A 24,365-nucleotide genomic window follows, 5' to 3' on the forward strand; every position below is an offset into this window, starting at 1 on the left:
TTTGCGAGCACAACGATGGCTTGAATGGGGTTTTTCTGCTTTGTGATGATCGGCTCCCTGCTTCAGGAAGCGATTTTTGCTTTACGACGATCAGCAAACAGCTGATAGTTGGATTTCAAAATGGCCGCCAGCTGAATGAAATGGTCCCCTGCTGTGCTTAGGGACTGATTCCTCGCTGCACAGACACGGAAAATGGCCGCCCCTATGGAGGCGGTGAGTTTTCAGCCCATTGGAATGCATTGAGCAGTTTTCAGTGAGTTTCAATGGGTTTTTTAATTTTGTTTGACGACGTTTTTGCTCTACAGCGATTTTGCTGGAACTAATTAACGTTGTCAACCGAGGCATCACTGTAGAATGAAGCAATTTCTAATTTATGTGCAAGAATACATATGACCCCCCAGTGTTCCCATCTGAATGGTAAGAGGCTGATTTCTCTTCCAAAAAGTGTGGAAGAGAAATGTTTTTGTCCGATCCTGGGAGTGAGAAACAAGAGGCACAGAGAGTTGGGTGTGCTTTCTGGCAAAGAAGATTCAAGGAAATCAGCAGTCCTGGCACCCAGACAAGAACACGGTGTGTTCTTTCATCTCCTCGCTGTTCCACTTGGGTGACCCTGTGCTGATCCTTCTAGAAACAAACTGAGATCATGCCTCATCAGAAGAACAAGGATGTTGATATTCCAGGGGAAATGTCAAGAATGCAGGAGTATGACACATTTAAAATTAGCACTACACCTCTGCCGGCTTCCAAAAAGGGTATGGATTATGCATACATATCACAGCATCAGTTTGTCCCCAGAATGTTTAGCCAATATTTTTCCAAGTTTAAAACACTCCCCCTGCCATGGCATAGCTCCTGAAGGCTGCCTCAGGAAGAATCGGATCTGGAAAAAAGGTTTTATTGCCCTGAAACAATGGCTGCGGTGGCCATCACTGACCTCATCCTTGTTGCCTGGCAAACAGTTGTGCAACAGGATTTAAGTCACTGTGTTGAAGAGGCCCCCATGAACTGGTGCTTAATGAGGAAGAGATGGTGCTGGATATCTGGAAGCTGCAGGGTCAAAAAGAGGGCCATAGGCTAGAAGAAGAGAGTATAGTCTAGTGGTTAGTGTATTGTCCTGGGACTTGGCAAAGGTCAAAGTCCTGAATGAGCCCTGAAACTCATGGGGTCTCTCTTCACCTGTGCTAGTTCAGGAAAAGGAAAACTAGTAAATGGAGAAATAATGAAGAGGTAGTGGAGTGTGTGCAAGTTGCTACTATCACAGAATCATGAAGCTGGAAGGGGCCTATAAGTCCATTGAGTCCTACTCCTTGTTCAGTGCAGGAATCCAAATCAAAGGATATCCGCCAGGTGGTTGTCTAAATTTCCCTTGAATGCCTCCAGTGATGGAGCGCTCACCACCTCCCGAGGTCATTCCTTCCATTGCCATACAGTTCTAACAGTTAGGAAGTTTTTCTTGATATTCAACCGAAATCTGGCTTCCTGTAACTTGAGTCCATTGTTGTGTGTCCTGCACTCAGGGATGATGGAGAGCAAGTTCTGTCCCTCCTCTGTATGACAGCCTTTCAAATACTGTATTTGAAAAGTGCTATCATATCACCTTTTGTTTCTGTCCATGGAGTTTTCTTAGCTTGCCAGTTCCTGCTCCAGGTGGATTGCATTTAGTCAGAACTCTCCACTATGACCTGTCCATCTTGGGTGTATACTTGTATACACACATGCACGCACGCACGCACGCATGCACACAGATAGTTGATTCAGCCTTCCGTCCTTCCAGGTCAGTAAACTGAGTACTCAGCTGAGTACTCAGGGGGTCAAAGTGTTCTTTGTATAATAACAAAGTTTAAAAATGCAAAGTGTTCTTTGTATAATTATGTTGTAAACTGCCCAGAGACGGCTTTAGCACAATGGGGCATTATATAAGTCAAAACAACATCAACAACACAGAGACACACACAGAGGAAGAGAAAGGAAATGGATTTCGATGTGTTTATTAAAGGATTCCTTAATATTTTCTGAGAAGAAATGGTTTTTTTTTTTGTAGAATTGGTTCCCCCCTCACCCCCAACTGAAGTTTAGGCACAAATCCCATGAGCCCCCTTCTGGCCCAATTTGGGAGAATGGGGCTTGGAACCTTTGGTGCATCTGAAGGAGCCATTTCAGATGTGGATGTCGTTATGCCTGTGGGCAGCTCTTGCTCTCTGAACAGACAGGCCAAAGGAAGGGTTTCTGCTTTGGGGATAGCCCATCTGCCCCTTTCCCTCACTTCCCCTGGCCTTTCAGTACACGGGGGAATCATGTAGGGCAGTGGTCCTCAACCTTGGGCCTCCAGATGTTCTTGGACTTTAACTCCCAGAAATCCTGGCAAGCAGAGGTGGTCGTGAAGGTTTCTGGGAGTTGCAGTCCAAGAACATCTGGAGGCCCAAGGTTGGGGATCACAGATGTAGGGAAATATGTGAGGAAATGTGCTCCCAGGTTTTGCAATGTTTTGCCCTGAGAAGCCAAGTCGGCCCCCTCCTTCTTGTCCTTCGGTCATCTGGCAAAGTCCTTCCTCTTCAGGCAGGCTTTCAAGCCATAAGTGTCTCAGGATTGTGTTGTTTATTAACGTACAGATTTTTAATTCTTTTAAATTTTTTAAATCTTGTTTTAAGTCTTGATAATTTTTTTCTTATGATACTTATGCCATATGATACTTAGCCGCCCAGAGACCTTTGGGTAGAGTGGGCGGCATATAAATTAAATAAATAAATAAATAAATAAATTTTAAAATTTGATGTTTTTCTACTTTTTGTTTTTGTGAGCTACTTCAGGTCCCCTATGGCGTTGGTCTCCAACCTTGGGTCCCCAGATATTCTTGGACTGAAACCCCCAGAAGCCTTCCCCACTAGCTGGGTTGGCCAGGATTTCTGGGAGTTGTAGTCCAAGAACATCTGACTCTATGGATAGAAAGGCAGCATATAAATAAATTAATAATAAAATATATCTTTGTGTTTCTCTTTGAAAGGAGAAGTTCCATACATATCTTCCAAGTGCAGTTTGCAGTAAAAAAATTGTGTATCTTAACATGTCTGATTTCTTCCACAGGAAATATGCTTTACAACAAACCACTGCCAAATCATCTCAGTGATAGTGAGACATTTTTAAAATGGCACAAAGAAAGAGGCTTGCTTTTCTAAATTGTGCAGAGACATGTTTGATTCAAAGGATGCGTGCTAGAGATGGGCATGAACCACTGCTTTGGCAGTTCGTGTTGGTTTATCTCCTCAGCCCCGCCTCCTCTGTCAGGCACCTGCTCAGAGGAGGCGGTGCAGGGAAGCTGGGGTGCTGCCTCTGAGTGGGTGCCTGCCAGGGGAGGCAGGGCTGGGAAGCACTGAAAACCCGTTTGGATGAAAAATGAAGTGGCACGAACTGCCAAACTGGTGCTTCCTGCCCATCTCTAGTTCGTGCATCTAAAAGGCATGTGCTTGAAAACAGAAACAGAAAGAAAGAAAGAAAGAAAGAAAGAAAGAAAGAAAGAAAGAAAGAAAGAAAGATGACCATTACCATTATAACATGTACAGATTTCTGAGTCAAGAGGAAAAAAAATCGCAGAAACAGGTTTGCTGTGGAAAAATGAGAAACTTGACACGGTTGTCGTTTAATAGGATCTGGGACACTTTGTAATTATAATTGAAAAAAAAACAAAGAGTAACTAAAAAGTAATTTGTGAGTAACAAGCAGTGAATGAGGAAAATGAATCTTATTTCAAAGGAGTGAGTCATTATTTTTTAAAAGCAGTTGTTCCAGCTTGTGCTCCCATTCCCTAAGCATGTGAACAAGCTCTATTCCTAGCTTAGGACTGTATCTTTCTTCCTGTCCCTGCAAGCAATCCTTCCAATAACAAGCTACTGCTGGTCATTCAAATTTCCCGCCTTTACTAGAAAATTTGAATTATGTAAATGCTTAGGAAATTGGAAGTGAAAGGAGTGTGCATGACTTCCTGGGATGCAGTGATGGAACTGGGTTCTAATCCCCACTCAGACATGGAAGGTAACTGGGGGTGTGGGACTTAAATATCTCACGTACCTTGAAAATTCTATTAGGGTTGGTTCCAACTTGAGGGCACAGAATGACGACAACATTTCCTAAGAGGTTTGGAGTGTTGGTTTCATTTCCATACATACAGGACTGCTCCGGGCAAGATACAATCCTGTGTTCCCTCAGCACTGTTTTCAAGGGTCCTGGTCCTCCTCCGGTCCTTCTTCCCCCCCCCTACTAAGCAGCACCTCACTTTTTGAATATTTCATAGTAGCCTCTATATCACTTGATACCCCCAATGACCCTGTTTTTAGACCTGTAAAACTGAAATTCTAGCCCACTTCTTTGGGGTGGGGTAGGTATGTTCTTTTTGTGTATGTGCCTGGCATTTATGGCACTCTGTGGGAGGGGGGCAGATGGACACAGAGGCATAAAATAGGCTACCAGACCTATCAAAACGGTTCCCCCCCCCTTTTTTTTTTTTTAAGAAAAGAGGTAATATAGAGGTGGAGTATTAAGGGAAAAGCCAGGGGCTATTCAAGTATCTCACAGCTTATAGTAAATGTCTTGCTAATGAAGACCGACATTGTGTGTTCAATAGAGGTGTGCAGATTCATAGTTCAGACTACAGTAGGAATTTGTTCTCTGTGGGGAATCAGTTCCAATTGGAAAAATGCTAAGGCAGCAAATTCTATATATGATGTATGCAGTCTCTGGCTCCATCTAGTGGCCAGTTATGGTAAGTTCACCATGAAAATACAGTAGGGCCCACTTTATCCACAAGATCTGTGTCTGCTAATATTTCCATGGTCTGGAAATATTACAAATATTTCATAGAAAGATATATTTCCAAAACTGAAGTTACCAGAACTGTCCACTAGAGAGAACTAGGGTTCATGCTATGTATAGCGTTATGCTACACGTGGGGACGAATAAAAAAATGGATCTCAACATTCGTGGAAAATTGCTGATCTGTTAAATATTTGTCCCTTCATATTCGTGGGTTCCAGAGACCCCCCACGAATATGAAGGGACAAATATTTCCCCATTGTATTCATCCCTTCATAAAAAACAAAACAAAACCATTCTGCTGATAGGCAGCCACCCACCCCCACAGCCTACCCCCACCCCTTCCTCTCCCTACCTTAGCCCCCACCCCCGCCGACACCCCCTTACCGTAATTGCCGCTGCCGAGGTCTCCATCAGGCGTCCGCAACCATGGCGTGTAAAAACAGAAACTGACTGCCTTTGCAAAGATGGTAGCTGCAGCTTCCCTACCCTAAATGAAGCCGCAGCTGCCAAATTTGCAAAGGGCAGCCAGTTTCGCTTTTTACATCCTGGGGCTGGGGAGGCCTGATGGAGACCTTAGCAGTGGCGGTGATGATTATGGGGTGTCAGCGGGGGTGGGGTGAAAAGGGGGAGTTGGCAGCACATCTGTGGGGGGTTAGCAGCGAAAGGGGTTGGAGGTAGCAGCGGGGGGCATGATTGTTTTTAATAACCCCCCCACGAATCGACAAATATATTCATTATTCGTCGCTTCATGGGGGAACCTTTGTGCTTCGTAAGTGGTCAACTTTTGACAACTCATGAAGCGGGATGAGTCGCCAAAATAGTAAGTTGTCCCCTTCTCTATTAAATTGGCATTAACTATAATGCACATTTTTCAGCTCCTGTGTGGAGGGGGAGACATTGGAAGAGATCCCCTGCTGATAAGGGGGGGCCCTACTATATGTATAAATATGTATTTACAAGGTTTTTTTACTTAGTGTTTTCAGTCACCGGATAAATGAATCAGCAGATACTGATCCCACAAATAGGGATGGTTCTATTGTACAGTTCACAAAATTCCACAAATAGCTCTGTTTCAATCGTTCAAACTTGCGAGTGGCAGGGTCTAACTGTAGATCCATCAAAACACCCCATTTCTACTTCTGAATGTCAGGGGGTGACAACGAGAATCTGTGGTGAATCCCAAAGATGCCTTAGGAAGAGCTTATTACGGGAAATGAGATGTACTGAGAAGGACCATGTTCTGTTGTAACATTGCTGTTTTTTCCAATCTCATCTTTCTCTACACATTTCTTAACCTCCCCCCCCCCCTGTCTCCTTCCAGTTACAGGCCTACGCGGCAGTCTAGGAACAGAGTTCATCACCACCTTTATGCAGAATTATGGGCCACCTGGCACGTGCGTGTTGCAGATCACCGGCCAGTTCGACCTCACTCGCGTGACCATCTCTGTCCCTTGTAGTAACTGCCAGGACAAACCAAGGTACCTGGAGAAAATTATAGTAAACAAAGGAAGTACAGCTAACGTGACCCTCCCGACATATGTGGAAATCACAGGCAGCAAATTGTTTTCCGACGTCGTCCGGATCAGCGCGGACAAAGACATCTCTGTGGTATCCGTGAACTCCAAGGCTTACAGTACTGAGGTCGCCCTCCTGTACCCGGTGGACAGTTTAAGGCATGAATATTACATAGTCACTCCCTCCTCAGGGCCAAGTGGGGCCTTTCCAGAGTTCTCTGTCATCACCTCCCAAGGGCCTAATGTGGTAGACATCTACCTGAAAGCACAGGTGACCTTCAGTGGGAAAATATATCCTGCAGGAAGCAAACTGACAGTGACTTTGGAAGCTTTCCATGGAGTCCAGCTGCAAGCAAATGTTGATCTGTCTGGTACTAGGATTATCTCCAAGGAGCCTGTGGCTGTCCTGTCTGGTCATGTCTGTTCTTGGAAGTACACGAAGTGTAACCATGTCTATGAGCAGCTCCAGCCTGTCACCCACTGGGGAAAGACCTTCCTGGTGCCTCCCTTACCCTGGCAGACCAAGACAGATATTCTCTATGTCTCGGCATCTCAAACCACAGATGTGAACTACCAGATAGGAGAAAACAAGCAGACAGCCAGAGTGGAAGGCGGGCAGGTGCTGCAGGTTCAAGTCTTGCCCAAAAGCTCCGTCTACCTCTTCGCCAGTGCTCCCGTACAGGCGGTCTTCTATAGCACAGGTGCAGTTCTCCGGAGCTTCAGCTATGACACCTTGTTGATGGCGATTCCAGATAAAGAGAAGTACAGCCGTCTTTACACTGTGACTGGACAATCTGGCTTTCAAAATTTTGTCTTTTTTGTGGCGAAGACTTCGGAGACTGGAGAAGTCACGCTGGACGAGAGTCCGTTGAACAAGTTGTTGTGGCAAATGATCCCTGGCACAGACTACTCCTGGGCCGCGTATGAGCTGCCATTAAGAACTTTGCCTTACACCATAGCACATCCGAAATCCCCCTTTGGGCTCCTGAGTGTGGGCATTGCTAATATGAACTGCTATGGGACACCTGGTGCTGCTGTGGAAGGTGAGGAGATGGCGCCCTTCTCTTGGATCCTACTTGGGTGTCGTGCTGGAGAAAGTGGGGGGGGGGAGAGAGTCAGAAGGAGGTGCTGTCCTCTGGTGGTGGGTGCTGAAATGGCTACACAGATTGTTGTAGGACAAAGACAGTTCCAGGTTTAGCAGGGCCTCGTGGGGCAAAATGTCTTCTGTGGAGGACCCCTTCTTAGGACATCATTGCTGTGAGCTCCACCGCCATCTTCCACTGGGTCCAGTTGGTCTACTGTAGAGGAAGATGGTCATGGCTTGTGCAGATCTTTAAGAACACAAGAAAGCCCTGATGGAGGAGGAAACGAAAAGTCCACCTAACCTAGAGCTGGAAAAATGGTTTTATACTATCAATCCCAGAATTGCTAGTCAGCTTGTGAGGTTCTGGGAGTTGTACTCCAAATCATTTCCACCCATGAACTGGTCTTTCATCCTCTCTGCACAGTGGTCAACTAGAGGCCTAAGAGAAGCTCACAAGCAAGACAGTAGGGCAAGAACATTCTCCTGCTCTTCCTCTTAGCCATAGCATACTGTATGTGATAATGCAGTTCACATGTTGCCATCATAGCGCCTGGCTATTGATAGCTGTATCATCTCTGAATTCATCCCATCCTCTTTTAACAACATTCAGCTTGATGATCATCAGTAGCTAGTAAATTCTGTCACTTGACTAAGGGATGTCTGAAGAAGTGCTTTTTCTTCTCTGTCCTGGATCTCTTTCTTGCAAGTATCAGACAGGAAGAGACCACACTGCACATGCTTCTTCCTTGCTTCTGTTCATGCACTTATAAAGGGCCAAGTTAGGCAGCTATAGGCAGAAATGGGCAGCTGCAAGGAGAGCTTTCTGTCAGCCCATGTCATCGATAAGTAGCTGCTGGGTTCTCAAGTCTGGGCTGACTCCAAGTGCTAAACCACTTGCTGCCGCCATTTCAACTGTCCACGTTGCTCATGCCATAACATCACTCTGGGACTGGATGCACTCTAAGCAGGGTGCAAAATTTAATTGTTGGCTCCATGCTGCCAGGTGCTGAGCTACGTCCTACTGCTGGCTGCTTTCACTGCCAGCTAAGCTAGTCAGATTGCATTTTTCAGAAGCCCTGAGAAATCTGGAATGTGCCCTGTCAAGTAGCAATAGAGGCAGGAGACTTCGGGGATTGGGAGCAGAACTTGGGGAAACTATGGTTTAGGACCATGACTTCCAGGATGCTAGGAGAGACCAAGTTCTGTTCAGGCATTAGCTTCCTGGCTGGAGTCTAGGTGGATTAATTTTGTGGAATTTTGAAATTTTAATAGGCTGTAATGTATTTCGCAGGGTTGATCCATTCATGTTCTCTTTCCCATTCATTCTTAGGTGCAAAAGAGCTTAACTGCAGCAGCGTGCGGTGTCAAACAGGCATGGAGTGCAAGATGATCAACGGGCAACCAACATGTGTACCAGTCTCTAATGCTACTTGCTGGGCATGGGGTGACCCACACTACCATACCTTTGATGGGGTCAACTATGACTTTCAAGGCACCTGCACCTACACAATTGCCAAGACCCGTGATGGTGGTCCCTTCGGGCTCCCGTCCTTCCACATACAAGCCAAGAATGAAAACCGAGGGAATAAACGTGTCTCCTATGTGGGTTGGGTGTCTGTTGAGGTTTACGGATTCACCATCACGATCAGGAGGTCAGAAGTCAGTTTTGTCAGGGTGAGTGGTAATCAGTAATGATTAATTAAGAAGGAGTGTTAACCCCATTGAGGCTGGGTTCTGGTGTTAGATGACTTTATTGATAACAGCAGCAGTAATAGGGATAGTAATAATTTTGTGTCATCAAGTATCTTTTGCCTTATGGTGACCCTTTTCTAGGTAGAGAATACTCAGAAGTGGTTTATCATTCCCTTCTTCTGGAGGCATCCTGGGACTGTGCAGCTTGCCCAAGGCCACACAGGCTGGTTCTACTCATAGGAGGCACAGTGGAGAATTGAATTCCTAACCTCTGACTCTGCAGCCAGATATCTAAACCACTGAACTATCCAGATAGCCATTAGTATATGCAGTAGATGTCTTACAAGATGAAAGTCAGATGACTTTCACTGCCTGGAATCATCTAGTACAATTTCCGTATGGTTGTTGTAGGTTTTTCGGGGGGTGTTTGGCCGTGTTCAGGAGGTTTTTTAATCTACCCTTTTGGCAGTTTCTGTGGTTAGCATCTTCATAGGGCAGGAGTTAGAACTCTGTCTGTGTTCTGGTGTAGTGTGTCGGATTCTTGAGTATTTGTAGCTGTGGGATCACTTTTGTCGTTTTCAGGAGATCTCCCCCTTATCACAACAAACACCCATAACAAAAAACACCCCGATCACCATAATCAGCCAGTCTCCTGAAAAGGACAAAAAGCTGATCCCACAGCTACAAATACTCAACTATCCTACATACTACACCAGAACAGAGACAGAGTTCTAACTTGTGTCCTCTGAAGATGCCGGCCACAGAGACTGATGAAACTTTAGGAAGAAAAACCTCCAGAACACGGCCAAACAGCCTGAAAAAAACTACAACAACCGTCGGATCCTGGCCATGAAAGCCTTTGAGAATACACCAAATTTCCGTAACTTGAAACAACTAATTCTCCAGGTGCTGGTACTCATTTCAGTTGCACAGTTGGGCTCATTACCATCATGCAGCTGAGCACCTCATCCATTAGCCACAATTAGCCATGGCAAGCAATGCAGACTTTACACAAATATCAGTAGGATTCTGGCCAATGATTCCAGGCTGTGGCTAATTCTCCATCTATTTTAGGGGGGGGGGGGTCTTATTTTATACTTTAATGCAAGTAGATGACATTGCTGCAAGTGTTAAAGTAAAAAAAAAAAGTACAGTATTTGAACCTGTGATTGAAGCAAGAAAAGTACAATCCCTAGAAACATTATGGCTTTTTTGTCTACCCCCCAACAAAATGTATTTTACAAAACCACCTGAGAATTTATTTTCTAAACCCCAATCTAGGTCAATGGCATCAAAGCCCATTTGCCCATCTCTCTGAGTGGCGGGAAATTGACACTCACGCAGAGTGGCAATTCGGTCCTCCTTGTCACAGAGTTCCAACTCAGAGTATCTTATGACTGGAACCATCACCTCCTGGTCACTGTCACCAGTGCATATCACAGTGGTGTCCACGGCCTTTGTGGGAACTATAATGGGAATCCCGGAGATGACTTTGAAACGCCAGCAGGAACCGTGGCACCGGACGCCATTGCGTTTGGCGAGAGCTGGGTGGTGAAGATTGAGAATGACCTATGTTGGAATGATTGCCACGGGCCTTGTGAGCCTTGCCGGCCTGACCTTGCCCAGCAGTATCAGTCAGAGAACTATTGCGGTTTGGTCATTGTACCATCCAACGGGCCCTTCAGCCCTTGCCACTCCAAAGTGGATCCTAAGCCCTTCTTTGAGAACTGTGTGTACGACGTTTGTGCCAACGAAGGCCACAAGCAGACGCTGTGCGATGCTTTGAAGACCTACGCGGATGCCTGCCAGAGAGAGGGGGTTCAGGTTGGAGACTGGAGAAGACCTGCTGGATGCCGTGAGTAAACGAAAGGATGCTTTGGCTAGAGTAGGATTGAGTTTTCTCTTGCCCAGGGGTGGAAAAATGGGGGAGTATGGAGGCTTAATTTCAAGACCCAGGCTCATTGTAGGCTACCCTTCCTCAGTTGGAAAAAAAGACAGAAAAAATATCCATGTAGAAGAAGTGAATTTAGTCTCTTGTTTTCCCCCTTGGGTGGGGGAGAGGGTGTTTGGCTACTTTTGGAGGTTTCCTGGGACAGATGTGGAACTTGGGGTGTGCATGTGTTGTTGCTTTTCAGCAAAAATTGGAACTTAAGTTATGTCGGGGAATCTCGAGGAAGTCCCTCAAGGACCTTTATTTGAGCACAAAGTTGAAGTCTGGCTGTTCATCCAAGCATTTACCACCTCGAGGGGGCCATGGCATGGCTTCCCATCTTTCACTTTCCTGTTTTTCTTGTTGCTGATTTTGAATTTTTGGTTAAAGTCCTCTAGCTGTACAGCAGAGGTGCAGGCAATCACAGAGCAGAATAACTTCAAGGTCCTCAGAATAGTCCACCCCTTTTCTCACTAACTGGCACTTAATTCACTCTGAGACACTAGTAGGGGAAAGGATCTAAGGTTTTATTACTTACAATTGAACAGATCAAACAGCCAACTGAGAAACAGGACTGCTTTTAGGAACAGACTTCAACAGACTTCAAGGAGGGGGAAAGACAGAGCAGAAAGGCGGGGCTCTCTTTGAATGCAGAGATAGAAGGGAATGATTAGTTACCGCTGGATAGATTGATAGTTACCTCAGACCAGAAAGGTGCCTTCCAGCCAAACCTACTAAAGTCAGCATGCGAGGTTGCAAAAATTCCAACACCTGGATTGTATCTTTTTTTAAAAAGTTTTGAAATTGTCTGTAAAGATTTGTTTTAGGTTTTCAAAAGCTGGCCTCGAGATTTGTTAATATAGGGCAGGTTATAAATCTTTCACTGTAAATCTAAGTCACAAATCTAAGTTGTTGATCTCTTCCATGTTGCATCATTATTGTGATTTTGCCCCCATGTCCTTTCTTTGCCCAGCTCTGGAATGTCCTCCAAACAGTGAGTACCAGCTCTGTGGGACAGCCTGCCCAGCTACCTGTGCGGATGATCACGTTCCAAGCCAACTCTTCTGCCCAGCTGTGTGTGTGGAAGGTTGCCAGTGTGTGGAAGGTTTTGTGCTAAGTCAAGGGGCTTGTGTTCCCATAAGCAAATGTGGTTGTTTCTACGACGGGCGCCCGTATGGCCCCAGTGAGAGCTTCTGGGCGGATGACTCCTGTACGAAGCGGTGCGTGTGCAACCCATCCACAAGGCAGGTGGAGTGCACCGCCAGCTCTTGCAAAACCTCGGAGCAATGCGGAGTGCGGAAAGGTGTGCGGGGCTGTTACCCTGTTGGGTACGGGAACTGTTCCGCCACTGGGGACCCGCATTATCTCACCTTTGACAACCTGAGGCAGGATTTCCAAGGAGCCTGTGCCTACGTGCTTACTGAGGTGTATGAGAAACCCAGTGACCTGGAGGGGTTCAGTGTGTATGTCCAGAATGAATATCGTGGAAACCGTGTGGTAACCTGGACCCGGAGTGTGCAGGTCAACGTCTTTGATGTTGAGATTATCGTCAGCAGGCAGTATCCTGGCAAAATCTTGGTAAGTTGACATCTAGATCTCATGAGCTGACATCAGCGGTGAGGCTAGTCTCCAAGGGCTGGTGAGCGGTAGATTTATATTGCAGTCTATGTCATGGGGCAGGTGTTTAGTTCAAATGCCTGGCTTAGAACTAGCCAATCCTGTATTCCATCCAACAGACACTTGACAATCCCTAGTGGCTGCTGTATGTCACAAGTGGGCTACATTTGGTTCCCTTGGTCCTAAGTCAGGGGTGGGCTAAATGTGGCCCTCCAGATGTTGCTGAACTGCAACTCCCATAATTCCTAGCCCACACAGCCAATAGTGTGAGGAGATTTGGGCCTAGCCCACACAGCCAATAGTGTGAGGAGAGTTGGGCCTAGCCCACACAGCCAGTAGTGAGGAGATTTGGGCCTAGCCCACACAACCAATAGTGTGAGGACATTTGGGCCTAGCCCACACAGCCAATAGTGTGAGGAGAGTTGGGCCTAGCCCACACAGCCAATAGTGAGGAGATTTGGGCCTAGCCCACACAGGCAATAGTGTGAGGACATTTGGGCCTAGCCCACACAGCCAATAGTGTGAGGAGAGTTGGGCCTAGCCCACACAACCAATAGTGTGAGGACATTTGGGCCTAGCCCACACAACCAATAGTGTGAGGACATTTGGGCCTAGCCCACACAGCCAATAGTGTGAGGAGAGTTGGGCCTAGCCCACACAGCCAGTAGTGAGGAGATTTGGGCCTAGCCCACACAACCAATAGTGTGAGGACATTTGGGCCTAGCCCACACAGCCAATAGTGTGAGGAGAGTTGGGCCTAGCCCACACAGCCAATAGTGAGGAGATTTGGGCCTAGCCCACACAGGCAATAGTGTGAGGAGAGTTGGGCCTAGCCCACACAGCCAATAGTGTGAGGAGAGTTGGGCCTAGCCCACACAGCCAATAGTGAGGAGATTTGGGCCTAGCCCACACAACCAATAGTGTGAGGACATTTGGGCCTAGCCCACACAGCCAATAGTGTGAGGAGAGTTGGGCCTAGCCCACACAGCCAATAGTGAGGAGATTTGGGCCTAGCCCACACAGGCAATAGTGTGAGGAGAGTTGGGCCTAACCCACACAGCGAATAGTGAGGAGATTAGGGCCTAGCCCACACAGCCAATAGTGTGAGGAGAGTTGGGCCTAGGCCACACAGCCAATAGTGCGAGGAGATTTGGGCCTAGCCCACATAGTGAGGAATGTTGGGATTTGCAGTTCAGGGACATTTGGAGGGCTGCACTTTGCCCAGATCTGTCCTAAGGGGTTCAAACCTGCTGTAACGCAAAAGGTGAGAATCGCTTTCAGTCTAAGGGACTAAATTCAATTTTGGAAAAGTTCTTGGATGCCGTATTTCAACAGCTGGTGGAGTCAAAAGCTAAAGGAGCGAATTTAAAAAAATGCAAGCTGTAATTTACAGTAAAGTTCTATCTGACAGTAATTTATGGTCAAACTGCATGATAAGCTTAGAATGTCATCAGAAGATGCATGCCCTCTGTAATTAGCACTATTTTTCACCAGACAGCTTTTTTTTTTTTTTAAAGAAAGGTGTGCCCTCGTTCCTGGATTTGCAGATTAAGCCTATGTTTACCTTCCAATGACCAACCACAAAGCAGAGCACACAGGAATGCAAGATATGGAGGTGAAGATAAGCACAGGCTGTAATGAATGTTGATTAAGGGAGTGCTCCTTTTGAATACATGCTAAGTGTATTGTCTAGGTTGTCCCTAAGCTTTAGGAAAGGCATTTCGAGCTTTTAGAATGGTATAAAAACCATCTAAAAGTCTGGGAAATCTCTAAATGGTGGTTTCACCATGGGGAAAGGCTAGGAGTTCTGGTGACCCCCAGAGGGCCAGTTTAGGATTGCGAAAAGGCCAGATTCGTCTTTAAGGCAAAAAGTTGTCTAACCTTGCTGTAAGCAGTGTTTCCTGGTCCTTGTATACAAGCCTTGAAAAAACATATTTATTCAGCTGATTTCTCCCTTCCTTACCAACAATTGGGGTTCAAGGAGTGCCAGAACAAGATGAAGAGCCAGATACAAATAAATTACAATATGCTACAATATTAAAAGTATGCCCAGTGTGGTGTAGTGGATAGAGCGATGGATTAGGATTTAGGAGTCTGGGGTTTGAATCTCTGCTCAGCCATAGAAGCTCACGGGGTAAGGTAGAGTCGAATTGTTATAAAGTTCGTCCTTAAATACCTTACTTGCCTTGAAAGCCCAATTTGGGTTGATTCTAGGTTGATTCTGAGGTGAAGGCACATAACCTAACAAATTATATAAAAATGTTGTTAAGGGCATTATGATATTAAAGCACAGTTGAATTAAAAGTCGTTCTAAAAGAAATATAGCACTCCTTTTAAAAAGCCCTCCTTTAGTAGACAGACAGTTGCCAAAAGTTCATCTAGGTCTTTGGCTCATTGCGGAAGAATAACAGGAAAGAGGCAGTTATATTAGACTTTAAAGTTCTACTTTCTGGAAGAATTCACTAAAAGGTCCTACGATGCATCCCCAGATGAGAGTAGCAGAAGTTGGAGAAGGCCTTTCCCTCAAGATCTCAGACAGGCTTGATTGGAAGAATATGGCCCTTCAGATATTAAGGATCCAAGTTGTATCGAGCTATATAGGGATTATAGGTGAAAAGTGTTGCAGTTTTGAATTTCTGGTCAAATTACTCCAGCTGCGGAGCAGAATTGCAGGGATTCACAGAGCAGAATAGTCTCAAGTTCACCATAGCCCACCCATTTTTCTCATCAATTGGCACATAGTCTCAATAACACACTCTGAGCCATTAGTAGCAGAAAGAACAAAAAAGAAACTTTCATTTATTTACGGTTGAGCAGATCTACAGCAAAGTGAACAAAGATGGCTGACGAGCTTTTAGCAACCGGCCTCAACAGATTGACTGACTGGTTCTTACAGACTGGAGATAGAGAGAAAGAGAGAGAGCAGCGAGGCAGGTCTGTCCTTGAATTCTGAGGTAGGAAGGAGCTATTGCTTTCTGCTGGGGTAGAATGACAGCCAGCCAGGCCTCAAAGTTCCCTCCCAGCCACACTCCCCAGAGGCAGCATTTGAGGTTGTAATAACTCCAACAAAAAGCCCTGCATGACGTGTATGCTTTTGCCTCAGGGTTCTTTCCCACTTATTTAGCATTTATCTTTCTATGTCCTCTTTTCATAGGTGGGAGGATTGTTAACCTTCCTCCCCTACACCTCAGCGGGAGGACGCGTCAAGGCCTATAAGAGTGGTATGAACGCTGTGGTTGAAACTCAGTTTGGCCTCACCGTCACCTTTAACTGGGACAGTCGAGCAACCATCAGCGTGCCCACCACGTATATGGGCACCCTGCGTGGTCTGTGTGGGAACTTCAATGGCATTCGTGAAGATGATGCTTTTGGGCCCGGCAGCATTATTGTCCCCAGCATCCCCGTCTTTGGTGGTGTTAGCACGAAGGAATACGACTCCACGTGCCTTGAAGTCCTTGATCCCAAATGCCCAGGGATGGAAGCCCTTGCCGAGCAGCAGCGTGCTTCTGGCCGAGACTGTGGGATCCTTCTGGCCAAAGACGGCCCCTTCCGGGAGTGTCACGGTCGGGTTGACCAAGAGGGCGCCTTCCAGGATTGTGTCTATGATTACTGTTTCTTCGAAGGACACTACGCTTTCGTCTGTGCTGGGATTGCTAGTTATGCCGCGGCCTGCCAAGCGGCGGGGGTGACCGTCTACCCCTGGAGGTCTTCAACCTTCTGCCGTGAGTGCTGCCATGGTCCAAATGAGGTCCTCTTGGGAAAGGGGGAAACTGACCCCATCAAGATCTGGGGACGGGAAACAAGAGGAAGGGACGGTGTAGACAAGGGTACAGGTTGCAGGAGCAGCAGAAAAAAAGCAAACAAAACAAAAAGGGAAAATCAGCAACAGGAAGCTTGGCTCTATGTCTTCAAGACACAAGAGCTTTCTAAGAATTGGTTGGTTGTGTAGCAATAATATCAGAAGTGGCATAAATTGTCTTTGGAGATGCAACGGTGGGCCTATAACCCTGCCATGCAACCACTGTATAGCAGAAAGCACTGCCTCTGACGATAAATACCTATAAATCAGGGACGGGACTTGTGTGAACCCTCCCAGAGCCCTGAGTCCTTCCCCAAAAACATCCTCCACCCCATATGGAGAATCAGGTCTCCAGAAGACTGCACGGATTGTGATTTCCGTAGAATGCGCACGGACCTTGTTTTGACCCCAGAAGAACATATTCTGAACATTAGAGTTGTCTTTTTATGGTCATGGTAGTTTTCATGCTTAGGAGCTATTGCGCCTTGGCTGGAAAGTGGTTCTTGAACTTCTGCAGTTGTCCATCCCTGTCGTAGGTGGACCAGACGTATGGGACTGAGTGCCAGTGATGTGCTCCATGCTTCCGTAGGATAGCTGTTCTGAGAGAACCTGACACCATACACTCTAGTCTGTTCATTTGTTTGCTGTGTTTATGTCTTGCCTTTCTGGTAATACAGTCAACAAGCTGGCTGGATAGCTCAGGGACCTAGGCACCAGTGTGCGGAGCTAGAGGTTGGGTGTTCAGTTGCCTGCTGCACATCCCAGAAGAGCCAACCTTTGTGTCCTTGGGTGAGCTGTACGGTCCCAGAAAAAAAGGGAATGGTAAACCACGTCTAAGTACTCTTTACCAAAAAGACTCTAAAAAGTATCACCTTAAACCAGAAACGATTTGATGGCATACAATTAGTGTGATACAATCAAGACAGTTTGGAAGAATGACATCAGTCCATAGAAACAGACTGTTCTTGTGGTGGAGCCCTCTTGACTTTGCACTAGGATCATTTACAGGGTCTAGGTCATGAGTGTTACCTATTGTAATGGTAGTGGACAGAAGGATGGACTAGAATTCATGAGACCAGAATCGAACCCGTCCTTGGACATGGAAAGCCACTGGACAGGGTGTAACTGGTGAAACCATTCTTCCTTCAGTATCTCACTTACATTGAGAACTCAGTTAGTGTCAATATCAGTCAGTTCTGACTTGACAGCACACAGCACACAGGTCAGTGAGGCATACATTTTAGGAGGTGAGACACATAAGCTTCTGTTCTCCATTGTAGGGGAATGGCCACAAGCCATTGAGGAAGAGGAACCTAGGGGGCTGATGCTTGCTCCCCATTATACACCTGAGCATGAATGGCAGTGCTTCCCAACTTTGCATCTCCAGATGTTCTTGGACTGCAATCCCAGAAATCCTGGCCAGTACAGATAGTGTTAAATGCTTCTGGGAGTTTTAGTCCAAGGTTGGTAGGCATTGATCTAGTGCTAAGTCTTAGGGGCATGTATTCAGTTCTGAGATTTGAACATTTACTTTCTTGGACTGCATCTCCCAGAATTCCAGAGTAAACATGGCCACCATTCACCCTGGATGGGTTTTCTTTTTTGAGAGCTGCCATCCAAAACAGAACTTCTCCAAGCTTTGTAGGTACCACAACAGGACACATTCCTAACGAGCCTCTGTTTTTACCCGCAGCCCCACCATGTGTGCCCAACAGTCACTATGAAGTTTGTGCCAAGAGTTGTGGCCAGAGCTGTGCCAGCCTTTATGCCCCGGTTACGTGCCCTGCCCAGTGTGAGGAGGACTGCGTGTGCGATGAGGGCTTCGTCTTGAGTGGCCACGACTGTGTCCCGATAGCTCGTTGTGGCTGTTTCTACCAAGAGCGGTACTACCCTGCCTTGACGACTTTCCACCCGAAGTGCGAAGAGCGTTGCCAATGCCAGCCGGGTGGAAACGTGGTGTGTGAAGTGCTGCCCTGTGGCCCAAATGAAGAATGCAAACTGGTGGATGGAGTCCAGAAATGCCACCCAACTGGAAACGCCACCTGTTCTGTTGTCGGTGGCCTTTATCTTTCCTTTGACAGCTTGGACTATACCTTCCAAGGCACCTGCACCTACATCCTCACCAAACTACAGGAAAAGAATGTGAACTTGGAACCCATCACCGTCACTGTGGAAAACGAGGCCTGGGCGAATGGGGAGATCATTGTGCCCAAGGTGGTCCATGTGGAGGTCTTTGGTGTTCATCTGACTCTGCTAAGGAACATACCGGGGCAAGTCTTGGTGAGTCCCTGAACACTGTTCTTTCACAGGAGGGCTAACCCGCTTCCCACTATGATGGGAAAAAGGCTAGCCCTCCCTTTTTGCATGAATTAAAACATACCGAAAAGCTATAGCAGCCTCCAAGAGAGTGATTAAAAGAAAAACAAAAAAGCAAAAATGGATTTATTTCAATGCCACTTTTGAATACATTTCCAAATTTTAGAAACTTCTTATAAAGCAAATAATGATTTCACCTGACCCAAATCATCGGCCAATAGGACATTTTTAAAGAACATTGCAGAAGTTTTTTCTTCTTCAAGTGCTGGCTATATTTGTCCACAATCATATTCTTCCTATCATGATGTTTTTAGTCATCTTCTGCTATCTCAAATGACGTCTAGGAAACGTTTGGCTTCATGCCAATCAAATAGTCCTCTTTTGACTGCAAGGATGGTAAATCTTTTGTTCTCACAAGTCAGATGCAAAACTTTTGGATTTTTTCTCCCTGTGGGCCAAGATTATAAAAGTTTGTGTGTGTTTTTCATATTCATATTTCATTTTGTTTGCAAAATAGTCACGGATATGGCTTTGTTGCAAAAATCTTTTATTTTGTTTAAAATCCCTCTAGTATATTGCAGGAAAGATTTTTGTTCAATACAAAATGCAGTGTTTTGGGTGTGTTAAAAATTGCAATATTTTGTGAATACCACTGCTGGGAAAAAAGTGGCTAATTTTTATGGCAAGAATAAGACATTTTGCAGCAGTCCATATATATATATTTTTTAAAGCAAGGGTTCACAATGAGGTTTTTTTTCAGTGAGAAGGAGAAAATCTGTGAGTGTTCTGTACATTCATCCTTATCAGATTCTGTCTTTTATTTGTACAGGTGGATGGAGTGTTCTATTACCTGCCTGTGAATCTTCTAGGTGGGAATCTGAGAATCTACCAGCATGGAATCAGTGTCGGGATCCACACCAGTTTGGGTTTCGCGGTGAGCTATGACCTGTTTTACCATGTGAGAGTCACTCTTCCCAACACCTACACGGATCAGATGAGAGGCTTGTGTGGAAACTACAATGGGCAAAAAGAGGATGATCTCCAGCTCCCTGATGGCACGGTGGTCTCCGATGTGGCTGTCTTTGGGGCTGCCTGGAAAATCCCGGTCCCAGGCGTATCCTGCGTCGATGGCTGCTCAGGATCCCTGTGCCCAGTTTGTGCCGAGGGGCAGCAGGAGCTCTTCAAACAACCCGGCTACTGTGGGCTCCTCACCTTGCCCGAGGGGCCCTTCGCGGCCTGCCATGCTGTCCTCGACCCCACTGAGTACCTGAACAACTGTATCCACGAGTTGTGCGTAGGTGGTGGAGACAAGGCCATCGCCTGCCAGAGCATTCAGAGCTATGTGACTGCCTGCCAAGCGGCCAAAGTCATCATCCAACCTTGGAGGAGCCTGTCCTTCTGTCGTGAGTAGCAATGAGACAAAATTGGGCTCATCTGCACAATGATGTTGTCTCTGGTCGTCCTGGGGCTGCTCGCGGTCCTTCCAGTCTGTTTTGTTGCAGATTTTTAAATAGATCATTGTTTCCCACCCTAAGGATTGTGACCCCCCAAGGGGGTTGCACAGTGTTTTCTCGGGGGAGTCGCAGGTCACCGTATATATATGGTAGTCCTTGTTATATAATGTCTTCCTTAACCTTTTGGAGCGGGATATTAAAGTTAGCTTTTATGTATATCAATGAGAAACACATCACTTTGGGGGGGGGAAGGACCATCTCCTTTCTGAGAAGGGATGGCTTTACCCCATGAAAAATGCATTTTTATGCAAAGTTTCCCAACCTTTTTATTATAAAAGGTTGGGAACCACTGGAATCGATCATCCTGATCTTGGTGTCCACATATGGAAAGTGAAAGGGAAACGTGATGCTGGATGTACTGGGATCCACTCGGTCATCCTGGTGCTCCAACTGCCTGATCTCACCCTCCCAACGCCGAGTGCTGCCTCTCTTTGCCTATCTTTCAACTCTCTCCCCACCCACTGCACTTCCTCCTCCTCCCTTCTCCCCTTGTTTTACTCACTCATGGGGGCATGGAAGGGTGGAAACTGATCCTCAGAAAATGGCCCATAAGGAGACATCATCAGATGACCTCCCCCTGCAAAATACATGGACCAGTATAAGCAGATCCTGCATGGGGGCAAATTTGGCAAAGCTGAACAAAAATACACTATCATCCAGCAATGTGAGATATATATATATAATGTTTTAAAAGTAGCAGCAGCAGCAGGGCTGAAATTCTGCTGCTTAGTGTAGGAGATTGCACTAGAATAAGCCAACTTGAATCAGTGGGAATTTAGTGAGTCAACTCCCCAGCAGGTTCCATTGATTCAATAGGCCTACTCTAGTTGCGTCTTACTTTAAAGTAGTAAGCCACAATTAGAGAAGATCCATTTGAATCCATGGAACTCATGGAGGATTTGAATCACTAAATCACCAATGGTGACTCTAAAATTCTGTGGTAATGAATTACTTTTTGGTCTTTGCACTTCGTTATGTAGTACTGTATGTTGATTTCCAAAAATCCAATCCAATCAAATCAGATTAATATCAACCCTTTTCAACAGTGATGTCACATCATAAACCCACATGCAATACACATAAGAACAATTTTTACCAGATTTTTTTTTGGGGGGGGGTGATATATATGATCATATATGAAGCTTGTTTCTGTGCATGGTTTAGGAACTAGCCCAATACACAGAGGTGTATTTACCCACTCTCCCCTTTCTCTTGCAGCCCTGACCTGCCCAGCCAATAGCCACTACGACATCTGCTCTAACATCTGTGAAATAAGCTGCGCTGGGCTCACAGATCACATTCAGTGTCCAGAAAACTGTGTTGAGGGATGTCAGTGTGATGATGGTTTCTTCTTTGATGGCCTTGAATGCATCTCCTTGGACAAATGTGGCTGCTTTGAGAATAACAGATACTTCCCGGTAGGTAGGGGGTTCAGTGATGTTCACATTGGAATCATTGACGTGTTGCTTCTATACTAGCCTTTTAGGCTAGAATTCTTGGTTTGCTTCTACTTTAGAGATATGGCCAGAATTATTTCCCTCCAGTTACTTAAAGCATTCAGACAATGTCATTGCTAACTTCTGCATGTCTCCAATCCTTTCTTCAGAGCAATTTGTTTAGCACTTATTTCATTAAAACATGCACACCCAATCTGTGTTGTTTTTAAAACAGTCTTTTTCAAGTCCTTTTCTACTTCACAGCTCCCCTATGAATTAATGACCTATGAATGGTCTCTATATTATCCTTGCTCAGATTTTGCAAACTAAGGATTGTGTTTTCTTTGATTGAGTCATTCCATTTCCTGTTTGGTCTTCCTCTTGTGCTGCCTTCAACTTTTCTGATAATCTAGCATGAAATAGGGGAGCAAAGCTGAGGCATCCAAGTATACCTGTGTCTGTAACGAGAAGCTTCCTTCTTGCGCTTCCTTCTTCTGATTGCTTCCTGTTGAGAGTAATCACGACTTTACTAATGAATTGTCTCTTAATTACTAATGAATTGTCCCTTCCTGTTCCCTGTGGTGTGTGTATAGCTTATCCTGTAATAGTTACTTGTATGAACAGAGCTAGGACCTAACATGATGTACCTATCATCACACCCAAAAGTTAATCCAGTGACCGGGTTCCCATGAGGTTGTAACATGGGTCTTCCAATGACACCTTATCTACCTGACTCTGATTCTGAACCCCCCATTCTGCTAGGGGCCTTGCCACCATGCCTTGCAAACACCCGTCACTTGTCTCTTCCATATGGTCATGGGAAGGCCATCTTGTGGGCAAGAGCACTGGTATTTCTGAATAGGGGCAGAGTTTGACCAATGCTTGGCTTGGATCCATGCCACTGGCTGGTGAACTCAAATGACCTCAAGGCAACCCAACAATGGCTTTTAGCCATGCCTTGCATTTTGGATCATTTAATGTGGAGGCTGGCCAGTAAGGAGCACAAGTGTTAATTCGGCTTAAGTCTCATTTTGAAGCATCTCCCCCACCCATTTGAGAAACATGTTGTATTGGGGGGGGGGAGGAGTTATGTGATAGCCAGATGCACCATCACCGTTGCAACGGTGATGGAAATAGCCAGTGTTCACTGTTAGTGGGATTGGAGGGTTTGAAGCTGCTGGATCCATGGCAGCTGCCCAGCCTTGTTTGCTATTGCGCCTCGCATGACTCCTTGAGATGGCTACTGTTTAGAAATGGTTTTATGACCAAACCAGGACAATATGCCACAAAAGCAACACAAGCCCTAGAGACCCTCCTGCTATGGGTTCAACTAGCACATCATAGCCAGTCTTTAAAATGATTTCCCTGAAAAGCTCTGTAAAAGTGTCCCGTGAGTGGTGGGACGTTCTCTGATCTTCTCCTCCCATCTGTGGTTCTGTCTTCCAATGCCCAGCCTAATGAACCCATCCTGCTCAATAACTGCTCCGAGAAATGCATCTGCAGCGCAGCTGGAGGAGTAATCTGCAGTCCCAACTCTTGCTCGGCTAAGGAAACCTGTGAGGTGAAAAATGGCATCCTGCAGTGCGTCAGTGAAGGTAATTTGTCACAGTTACCTGACTGTGAACTTTGCAGGGGGTCAAGAAACCACAGCTGGATTCTGTATCTGCCCAAATGGACCCAGCAGTGGTGGCTGGCTTGAATTTTCTGTTGATAGGGAATGAGTTAGCGATCTGGCTGTGGAGGTAGAGTTTGGGAGTTTGATATCCCTACTGTGTCTCCCAGGAGAAGAGCAGCCTTGGACAACCTAGGTAGAAATGATGCTATTTTCGTCCATGAGGTCTAGCATGTCAGCTCACTGTTAATATACTAATGACTGAGCTTTCTGACAGCCATTGAAACTCATTGGGGGGGGGAGCGGAACTGGTAAAACCACTCCTTAAATATCTCGCTTATCTTGAAAGTCCTCTTGTGTGTGTTTCGTGTCATCAAGTCAGAACTGAGGGCTTTGAAGGTAAGCAATATTTATTTACTTATTTATTATTTATTTCTTTGATTTATACCTTGCCCATCTAGACCAAAGTCTACTCTGGGCAGCTAACAATAAGACATCAAAGTAATATAATAAAATACAAACAACAGTGACAATAAATTCAAAATGGGAAAGTCATTAGATGATGATAGGAGGGAAAGCCTGCCTAAAGAGCCAGGTCTTAAAGTGTGCTCTGAAACAGGGGTGGGCAATTAATTTCCATAGGGGGACACATGAAAAATCTGAACTGCGTTCAGGGATGGGTATTAATAGGCCCCCAATTAGTGGCTAGTAATAGGCCCCCATAGGCTGAGGCCCTGCGGTGAACGAACTACAAGGCTGGCATAGTTAACTCCCTAAACTTTTTAGGGAGTTAGCTATGTGAGCATTGTAATTCGTTCACCACAGAGGTGGAAAGAAGGGAAAAAAACGCCAACACTGAGCTAACTCACCTGTCTTCTGTTCCCCCGTGGCTTTCCTCTCCGACTGTCTTCTATCCCGCGCAGGCGACATGATGCGTCATCACGTTGCCTGCGCAAGGATCGCTTCTGGCCTCTTGAGAGATCAAGTTCTATTCAGGCATTAGCTTCCTGGCTGGAGTCTAGGTGGATTAAGGTTACTGTTTTGT

At 45.9% G+C, this 24,365-nt stretch overlaps 1 protein-coding gene across 1 annotated transcript; it reads left to right on the forward strand.

Moving 5' to 3' along the window:
* Nucleotides 1–8,740: 8,740 nt before the first annotated feature.
* Nucleotides 8,741–23,663, forward strand: LOC110069842 (IgGFc-binding protein). Its single transcript, XM_072979982.2, has 7 exons — nucleotides 8,741–9,078; nucleotides 10,378–12,604; nucleotides 15,798–16,365; nucleotides 18,136–18,722; nucleotides 19,588–20,161; nucleotides 21,491–21,690; nucleotides 23,162–23,663. The coding sequence occupies exons 2-7, from the start codon at nucleotides 11,951–11,953 to the stop codon at nucleotides 23,405–23,407; spliced, it is 2,829 nt and encodes a 942-aa protein (XP_072836083.2). The 5' UTR covers nucleotides 8,741–9,078; nucleotides 10,378–11,950; the 3' UTR covers nucleotides 23,408–23,663.
* The last annotated feature ends 702 nt before the right edge of the window (nucleotides 23,664–24,365 follow it).

The sequence above is a fragment of the Pogona vitticeps genome, chromosome 9 (genome assembly GCF_051106095.1).
Source record: "Pogona vitticeps strain Pit_001003342236 chromosome 9, PviZW2.1, whole genome shotgun sequence".
Lineage (NCBI taxonomy): Eukaryota > Metazoa > Chordata > Lepidosauria > Squamata > Agamidae > Pogona > Pogona vitticeps.